Here is a 9,750-nt window from a genome sequence, read left to right on the forward strand (position 1 = left end):
CCCGTCCCTCTCTCCCTGCACCTCCCCGTCCCTCCCCGTCCCTCTCTCCCTGCACCTCCCCCGTCCCTCTCTCCCTGCACCTCCCCGTCCCTCTCTCCCTGCGCCTCCCCGTCCCTCTCTCCCTGCACCTCCCCGTCCCTCTCTCCCTGCACCTCCCCGTCCCTCTCTCCCTGCACCTCCCCGTCCCTCTCTCCCTGCACCTCCCCGTCCCTCTCTCCCTGCACCTCCACTCCGCCTCTCGCCACCCACCCCGCCCGCTTACACTCGGGCCGCGTCATTTCCGGCACTCCACACACGCCACTTCCGGAATAGAAAACTCCCACGCGCGAGCGCTTGGGCGACGTCACATCCGGGCAGCCGAGAGCGCGCGGCACCGCGGTGACGTCAGCCGGGAGGGTACGGCACCGCGGTGACGTCACAGTCGGGAGCGCATGGCGCACAGGCTAATTTCTGCACTTCGATGACGCCACAAAGTGGCGTTGGAGGGGCAGCGGTGACCGCTCGCCCTGTGAAACGTGGCCGCCGACACGCCGCTGACGTCACGTTCGGGCAGACTTAGAGGTAATGGCTCTCCAGTGACGTCACGCACCAGCAGCCCACCACTGGCAAACAGCAATTAATCGAATAGTCGCCAATAATGGTCACGATACACAAATCGATTCGTGTTATATATAAACAGATGATTCACGTGAACTATATGCAAATGTCAGCTGAGTGGACTTGAACCAGCCAATACAAAGGAGGCCAAATATGCAGTGGTAGTCGACATTGATCACAATGCAATTTGTTTAGAGTACTTTATTTAAATATATTCAACTACGAATAATAATGGTGACTCGATTTTCTCTCGGGGTTAATGAGCGTCTCATCTCCCCCTATTGCATGATTGACACTTCCTGGCCAGGCCTTTTGGTTTTATCCCTCGGATCTGATACCGCCTTTGGGCGCTGGCACAGCCAAGCTGAGCAACCGAAGGGGCCTTCAAGGTCCGGCTGGTTTGCCACTCGCTAGTTGCCATGCCGAGTCGGAACGAAATCAAAATCCACTGGTCTCGCAAAGACGATGAATCTGGGATGGGTTTCAGCAGGGCCAGGGGCAGGACTAAGAATGCATTTTTGTGTTTAGTTGTCCTTCCTCCACATGGTCCAATTGGCGTGCGGTTGGCTACGTACGGTGCGAAAGAAGTTCAACATACGTGCATCCACATGAGAGTCATCCCATTGATTTGGTTGTGACATTCGTCGGTGCACGGTGACAGCCACAGCATCACCGTATCATCTACACACGCCCCTCACTCTTTCATTCACACGGCAAGGCTTGTGCAGTGGAAAAACAATCCGGCGCGCCTCCCGGGCCCATGCCAGGCCCCGGCACGGCTCGGTTGTGCAGTGTAAAAAGAGGCAGAGCTGCCCCGCGCACCCCGTCCCCTACTCCCGATGTTGGCGGTGCTGTCATACGCACGTACGTATGCACGCACGTACGTATGCACACACGTACGTACGTATGCACACACGTACATACGTACGTACAATGAATGTCATTTCGGCACAGTACGTAGCCAACCGCGCCAAACGGAGGTGCGGGACGAACGACATTACGTTCTCGGCAGCCCCAGCTCATCTGGCGGGTCGCTGCCCCGTCTCCAGCAGCGCCACGCCTCGTCCTCCCCCGCCGCCCACAGTTCTCTGAGCCGCGCCGCCTCCTGAGCGACGAACGCGCCGATGCGACGCGCGCGGCCGCCCGCCGGGCCGTCGCTCGCCATCGTGCGTGAGTCGCGCTCCGCCAGCACCGCCGACTGCGCCAGGCGGGCGGCCACCAGGATGAAGAGGGCCCCGCGCTCGGCCCCCGTCAGCGGGGCCCCTACTTCCCGCTCGAACGCCGCCAAGAACGCGCCGGCCGCGCGCAGGGCCTGCTGGAGGTCGGAGTGGCGCGCCGACGCAACCACGTCGGCCATCGCGACGGCCGCGTCGAGGACCAGCGGCCCTGCGCACGCGTCGCTGAAGTCGAGGATTCCGCACAGCTCCCAGCCGCCAGCGCCACCGCCACTGGCGCAGGGTTTGGGGCGCACCAGCAGGTTCTGGTCGTGAAAGTCGCTGTGGTTGATCGCTGCGTGGGTCAGGAAGGGAATGATGACCAGATGCCAGCGGTTATTAACTTGGCTTGACAGTCGATAATCGTAGTATCAGCGTTAACTAGGCATGACAGTCAATGATGGTGGCAGTGTGAACCACACTTGACTGTCAATGATGGTAGCAGCATTAACAACACTTGGCAGCCATGGACACAGACACACACGTACACATACACGTACACACAGATGTACACACACATGTACACACACGTACTCTGCAAGACAGGGGGAGCGGACACAGATGCAGCACAGAATGGTCGCGTGTCACTCACAGGGCCGAAAGTGTCGCAGGTTGGGCAGCACGCGCTCGTGGAACTGGTGCACCACGTCAGCCAGCGTGGCGCGCAGGGAGACGTCCTCCACCTCGTCCACGAACGGGGCGATGAGGTGGGCCTGCTGGAGGCCCCACCGCCCGTCCGAGCAGAGCGCCGCCCGGCACGGCTCGTGGAACTCCTGCGAGCGCGTGGAGAGACAACGCGGCATCGTCGTCAGCATCAGAATCGTCACCGGCATCGTCATCAATGATATGGTCATCATCTTTACAATTATCATGTTCAACATCGTCATCGCCATCATCATCATCATCAACGTTTGAATCGCCAACAGCATTGTTTTCATCAATGACATGACCATCATCATCAACAATGACATTTCATTGTCATTTTCAACATCATCATCGTCGTCATCAATATCCGAATCATCAGCAACATCGTTATCATCAGTAACATGCTCATCATTATCACAATGATCGTTTTCAACATTGTCATCGTCGTCGTCATCAATGTCCGAATCGTCAACAGGCTGGACTAAAGCTTTCAAATGAAATAAAAAGACGTTGCATATAGCGTGTTCGCTTGACCATTCGGCAGGAGAGATATCACAGCTGATGACGATAGTTAATTAAGATCTAAACTAAAATTTTAATTTAGTATTTTACCAGGTATGACTCATTGAGCGACAGCTCTTTTTCAGATGTGACCTGGACACAAATGATACCTCAACGAAGTGGCTTATCACGTGGAAATTTATAGAAGCACCCAAAGCCTCGAAACGTGTGATGTTTATTCTAAATGTGGAGGAAAAAACCGGAGGACCTGGAGATAAATCCGCGCGACCACAGAGAGAGAGACACGCAAACTCCAAATATACAGCAGCAGGCGTCAGGTTTGGGATCGAACCCACGACCTCCTCCATACCAGGCGAGGCAGTCAACATCTCGCCACCGCGGCGAATTGCACTGCGCCGTACCTCGTGCAGCGTGCGGTTCATGCGGGCGAGCGTGCGTCCCATCTGCCCGAGCAGATCGTCGCTGGGTTCCACCTCCTCCAGCAGCGTCCCCGGCAGGAAGGTGAAGAGACGCACGATGAAGCGAAACTCCGATCCGTCGCCGTCTACTCGCACACACGACGACACGGTCCACCGTGCAAGCGGTGATCCAGCGGTCGTCGATTCGCCCCGCTCAACCGCTCACCGGCTCACCGGCTCACCCGCTCACCCGCTCACCCGCTCACCGGCTTGTCCGTGACGTAATTCGCACGAGCAGTCCGTCGTTGTGTGGTGGTGCCGTGGCCAAAATTTACGTTTGAAAAAATGGCACCGCGACTGACTCGCGTGGGACTATCCTGACAAAGCAATCATTGTCATAAGACCCAGGTGAGGCTTTGCTAGATAAGCTAAATAATAATAATAACGAAGACAATATGAACAAGCACTGCCGGTCCCCACTCACGGACAAACACACACACCTGCTTTGGATCATCATTATCGGTGAGTGCAGTATTTATTCAGTATTTATACTCCTATTTGTCTAGGGATGATTTCGTATCGGGTTTTTACACGTTTATTTAAATTATTAGTTTTTTAGTTTATGTGGCATACAGCACGGTACTTGTTTGTGATTGTTGGTTATCATGCGCCCAACCCCATTACTTAATAATAATAACAACACACACACCCCGTCACCATCACCGCGGACCCAACTGCTCAGCCGGCATCGTCTCACCCAGCATCTCCATCGCCATGAGCCGCCCGTCCACGGTGAACACGACCGCCGGCACGGGGAACCCGCGTTCGCCCAGGAAGCGCACGGCTTGCGTCTGCGCCTCCACGAGGCTGGCGCGGTGCCGGCTGTCGGCCGAGTTGGTCACCTTCAGCACGTAGCCGTGGGGACACACGACGGACGGCGACGAGGAGGAGGAAGGTTCAGGGACCACGTGGCCTCGTGTCTCCACGTGGAAGTTCTGGTCGTCGTAGCTGCCCAGCTCGGTGACGCTGGTGGCGTTGATGCCGTACAGCCTCTCCACCAGCTCCCTCACCTTGTCTGGCGAGACGTCGGGTCTCACCAGCTCCTCCTCCACCATCTCTCCATCCCCTTGCTCGTCCCCATGCTCGTCCCCATGCTCGTCCCCTTGCTCGTCCCTGCCCAACATCCTCTCTCCCTTCTCTGCCTGGTCCCTATCTCTCCCTGCTTCTCTCCCTGTCCCCTTGTTTCTCTCTGTCTCTCTCTATCCCACCCAACTCTCTCCTTCTGCCCCACTCTCTCCCCCCTCTTTCTGTGTATTTACGTTGATCTATCCCTTTCGTCTACAGGTCTCTCTTTTTGTGTGCATGTGCACTGAACTTCTTTCACACCGTACGTAGCCAACCGTGCTAATCGGTGGAGCGGGGGAGGACAACAAACTAAACACACGAAGCACTTCTAAAGAAATTCGTGTTCTCTCTGTGGTTGTGATCCCTCTCTCGCTCTCTCTGAACTTCTGCCCACTTCTGCGTCTCTCAATGTCTTTGTCACACTTCCTGCCTCTCTCTCCACTTTCTCTCTCCCTTCCTCCTTTAACTTCTCTTTTTCTACAGCTCTGTCCCGATCGCAGTCTGTCTACCTTACGATCGGTCTCTCAATGCGTCTGCTGTGCGTCTCTCTGTCCCTGTGTCTCTCTGTCTCTCTGTCCCTGTGTCTCTCTGTCTCTGCATCTCTCTGTCCTTGTGTCTCTCTGTCTCTCTCGGCGCACGCTAACAGCACTTGCCCCTACAGCCTGTTACAGGCTACACGCGGGCAGCTGCGGGGAGAGACAAAGCGGGCGAGGGACAAGGAGGCGGGGAGGAGAGACGCCGGCAAGTGCGGGGGGTCCCGCCGCCACACACCTGTGACACAAGCGGCACAAGCAGCCGGGGTTAGCGCTGGGGCTGTGGCCTGCAGGGTTAGCGGTTCACGCAGAGATTGCCTTCCGCGCAGTTGGCAGTGCGACAAGTAGGTTATCGACTTAACAGCACGTACCAACCTCTTATCTTCTTGGTTCTTTACTTTTAATAAAATAATATTTTATTATTTCCCTTCTACGTGACTTTACCGAAAGAACCAAGAAGATGAATCCCTGCAGTCACGAAAGCTTTAAATCGAAACCTCTTCTTAGTAGTCATACTATGATACTGACAAGCAAGTAGCCCATGATGTAACTGCTCACCCCGAGTTAGTGTGGCATTGTCTTTGTACTGTCCGCCGTTTGGCGTTGTTCTCTGCTCTGACACTGGTGGTGAGACGAGGGCACAGAGAAGGCCGCCGCCGATGTCTCTGCTGTAGACAAGTCAGTCTCAAAGACAATGCCCACAGATTGTCAGAGTGTGTTAGTTTGCATGTTCACGACAAGTAGAATGCGTGGTTAATGCAGTACTTGATTCCATGCAAAGGTTTCATCTGTTTGGTGTTTGTACATCTTCACACGACTCCTGTTTTATTACCAGAACGGGTCACACCCCCATGCTTAGTCTGTATTCTCTGTACTTTGCTGTGGTGGTGTTGGTGACTCAGAGGTCAGTCTTGCACCTGCAGTCACTCTGAGTGAATGTTAAACCAACACACATTTACTTGAGTGAGATTATCAGAATCTCTCCACGGTGGCTAGGAGATGTTAACTACCTCGCCTGGTATACAGGAGGCCGTGGGTTTGATCCCGACTCCTGACGATGCCTGCTGCTGCTGTATGTTTGGAGTTGGCGGTGTCTCTCTCTCCCCGTGGTCGCGTGGATTTGTCTCCGGCTCCCTCCAGGTTTTCCCTCCACATTTAGAATCAACATCACGGCGTTTAGAGCATGTGGCTGCTGCTATACACTTCCACGTGATGACGATGATGATGATAAGCCACTTGGTTGAGCCATCGTTTGTGATGGCCAGGTCGCTTCTGAAAAGAGCTACACAGCTCAGTGGGGCCTTACAGCTGGTAAAGTAAAATTAGTTGAGTTCAGTTGAGAATTAACTACCCACGCACCCAGGCACCCATCCACGCACCTACCCACGCATCCACTCACCCACCTACCCAACCACCCACGCACCCAGCCACCCATCCATGCACCCACCTACTCAAACAGCTACCCACCCACCTACCCAACCACCCACGCACCCAGCCACCCATCCAAGCACCTACCCACGCACCCACTCACCCACCTACCCAACCACCCACGCACCCAGCCACCCATCTACGCACCTACCCACGCACCCACCTACTCACACAGCTACCCACGCACGCACCTCCCACGTACCCACGCACCTACCCACCCACGCACCCACCCACCCACACAGCCACCCACGCCCTCACCCACCCACACAGCTACCCACCCACCCACGCACCCACTGACCCACGCCCCCACCGACCCACGAGAGGTCACCACGAACCAAATCTTCACTCCGGAAGAGACAACAGCAGGCTGAGGCCAGCCAGACTCGGGTGGTGCCGGACTGCCCCTAACGATGTTGAAGTCCATCCCAGACGAGACGACGACTTTCTATCCTCGTACAGGAAGCGAGCCACGTTGCCCCAATGACCGTGAGCGAACGAGCCGAGCCGTCAGTTTAATTGGGTTAAAACATCGCGCGGACAGACCTGCGGTTTGGAGTCGACTCCACTTCGATTCCGAATCCAAAATTTGTGAATCGATCATGAAGGCGGTGGTGGGGGGGGATTGGAGTCAACCCCACTTCGATTCCGACTCTCCCCATCTGTCGATTCGCGAATCGATTCGCCCCCCACCGCCCCACGCTCGATGGGACACCGCGGGCTCGCGTGCTGCTGCCGCTACTGCTACTACTGCTGCTACTGCTGCTACTACTACTGCTGCTGCCTCTACTACTGCTGCTACTGCTGCTACTACTACTGCTGCTACTACTACTGCCGCTACTGCTGCTACTACTACTGCTGCTACTGCTGCTACTACTACTGCTGCTACTGCTGCTACTACTACTGCTACTACTACTGCTGCTGCCTCTACTACTGCTGCTACTGCTGCTACTACTACTGCTGCTACTGCTGCTACTACTACTGCCGCTACTGCTGCTACTACTACTGCCGCTACTGCTGCTACTACTACTGCCGCTACTGCTGCTACTACTGCTGCCGCTACTGCTGCTACTACTACTGCCGCTACTGCTGCTACTACTACTGCCGCTACTGCTGCTACTACTACTGCTGCTACTGCTGCTACTACTACTGCCGCTACTGCTGCTACTACTACTGCTGCTACTGCTGCTACTACTGCTGCTACTGCTGCTACTACTACTGCTGCTACTGCTGCTACTACTACTGCCGCTACTGCTGCTACTACTACTGCCGCTACTGCTGCTACTACTACTGCCGCTACTGCTGCTACTACTACTGCTGCTACTGCTGCTACTACTACTGCCGCTACTGCTGCTACTACTACTGCTGCTACTGCTGCTACTACTAACTGCTACTGCCGCTACTGCTGCTACTACTACTGCCGCTACTGCTGCTACTGCTACTGCTGCTACTGCTGCTGCCGCTACTGCTGCTACTACTGCTGCCGCTACTGCTGCTACTACTGCTGCTGCTGCTACTACTGCTGCTGCTGCTGCTACTACTGCTGCCGCTACTGCTGCTACTACTGCTGCCGCTACTGCTGCTACTACTACTGCTGCTGCCTCTACTACTATTGCTGCATCTACTACTATTGCTGCTGCCGCTACTGCTGCTACTACTACTGCTGCTACTGCTGCTGCCTCTACTACTATTGCTGCTACTGCTGCTGCTACTGCTGCTGCTACTACTGCTGCTACTGCTGCTGCTACTCTCTACTACTACTGCTACTACTGCTGCTACTACTACTGCTACTACTGCTGCTGCTACTACTGCTGCTACTACTGCTGTTACTGCTGCTGCTACTACTACTGCTACTACTGCTGCTACTGCTGCTGCTACTGCTGCTGCTACTACTACTGCTGCTACTGCTGCTGCTACTACTGCTGCTACTACTACTGCTGCTGCTACTGCTGCTGCTACTACTACTGCTGCTGCTACTACTACTACGGCTGTTACTACTACTACTGCTGCTGCCGCTACTGCTGCTGCTACTGCTGCTACTGCTACTGCCTCTACTACTGCTGCTGCCTCTACTACTACTGCTACTGCTGCCGCTACTGCTGCTACTACTACTACTGCTGCTACTACTACTACTGCTGCCGCTACTGCTGCTGCTACTGCTGCCGCTACTGCTGCCGCTACTGCTGCTGCTACTACTGCCTCTACTACTGCTGCTGCTATTGCTGCCGCTACTGCTACTGTACTACCGCTGCTACTACTACTGCTGCTACTGCTGCTGCTACTACTGCTGCTACTACTGCTGCTGCCTCTACTACTACTGCTGCCGCTACTACTGCTGCTACTGCTGCTGCTACTGCTGCCGCTACTGCTGCCGCTACTGCTGCTGCTACTACTGCCTCTACTACTGCTGCTGCTATTGCTGCCGCTACTGCTGCTGCTATTGCTGCCGCTACTGCTACTGTACTACCGCTGCTACTACTACTGCTGCTACTGCTGCTGCTACTACTGCTGCTACTACTGCTGCTGCCTCTACTACTACTGCTGCCGCTACTACTGCTGCTGCTACTACTGCCTCTACTACTGCTGCTACTGCTGGTACTACTGCTACTAATACTGCTGCTGTCTCTACTGCTACTGCTGCCTCTGCTGCTACTACTGCTGCCTCTGCTGCTACTGCCTCTGCTGCTGCTACTACTGCTACTACTGCTGCTGCTACTACTGCTCCTGCCTCTGCTGCTGCTACTGCCTCTGCTGCTGCTACCTCTACTGCATCTACTGCTGCTGCGGCCTCTACTACTACTGCTGCTGCGGCCTCTACTACTACTGCTGCTACCTCTACTGCTGCTGGGCATGAACAAATGAAACTTAAAGGGCGCGCGCCCCGGATACTAAGCCTCTCTGGAGCTGCCAGCGAGCGCCGTCTCGCGGACGGGGAGGGAGCAGCAGCGCGGGTTGTTCCAGATGTCCCGTGACCGCTGCCGTGCCGAGGGTTATTCTGCGAAACGTCTTTAGATTTTTGGCAAGTCGGGGTTGTTGTGAAACGGAAATTAATGCGCGAAAGTGAAACACAAAACGCCCAGGGGGAGAGGGGTCACAATACATCTGGACCGCACTATACAATACTTGACAAAGATCCCCCGTGTAGCCTTGACAGACTGTTGGGGCAAGTGCTGTTAGCGAGCACTACCTATGAAGGGTCAAGCTAGTACCACGTGTTAGTACCACGTGTCAGTGGGGAGTATGGGGTCGTGCTCGTGTAGAGGAGTATGTGAGTAGCCAATGAGGAGGCGG

General features: G+C 55.3%; 1 protein-coding gene and 1 long non-coding RNA gene across 7 annotated transcripts; one reads left to right on the forward strand and one right to left on the reverse strand.

The window, feature by feature from the left end:
• Nucleotides 1-362: 362 nt before the first annotated feature.
• LOC133358054 (uncharacterized) lies at nt 363-2,973 on the forward strand. The gene is made up of 2 exons (XR_009757019.1): nt 363-561; nt 2,406-2,973. It is a non-coding gene; the product is annotated as an uncharacterized LOC133358054 (long non-coding RNA).
• LOC133358053 (hydroxylysine kinase-like) lies at nt 836-7,036 on the reverse strand. Of its 6 annotated transcripts, XM_061576326.1 has the most exons (7): nt 7,006-7,024; nt 6,045-6,181; nt 5,593-5,718; nt 4,134-5,272; nt 3,380-3,522; nt 2,404-2,584; nt 836-2,106 (listed from the first exon to the last, which is right to left on the reverse strand). In XM_061576326.1, exons 4-7 carry the CDS (start codon nt 4,558-4,560, stop codon nt 1,595-1,597), a joined length of 1,263 nt encoding a protein of 420 aa, XP_061432310.1. In that variant the 5' UTR covers nt 4,561-5,272; nt 5,593-5,718; nt 6,045-6,181; nt 7,006-7,024; the 3' UTR covers nt 836-1,594. The 6 variants fall into 6 exon arrangements, with proteins under 6 accessions (XP_061432310.1, XP_061432305.1, XP_061432308.1 ...); XM_061576321.1 differs by lacking the exon at nt 7,006-7,024 and having other exon boundaries at nt 6,045-6,404; XM_061576324.1 differs by lacking the exons at nt 5,593-5,718; nt 6,045-6,181 and having other exon boundaries at nt 7,006-7,036.
• Nucleotides 7,037-9,750: the final 2,714 nt, after the last annotated feature.

This window comes from Lethenteron reissneri, chromosome 60 (genome assembly GCF_015708825.2).
Source record: "Lethenteron reissneri isolate LAM-NWPU_2019-01 chromosome 60, ASM1570882v1, whole genome shotgun sequence".
Classification (NCBI taxonomy): Eukaryota; Metazoa; Chordata; class Hyperoartia; order Petromyzontiformes; family Petromyzontidae; genus Lethenteron; species Lethenteron reissneri.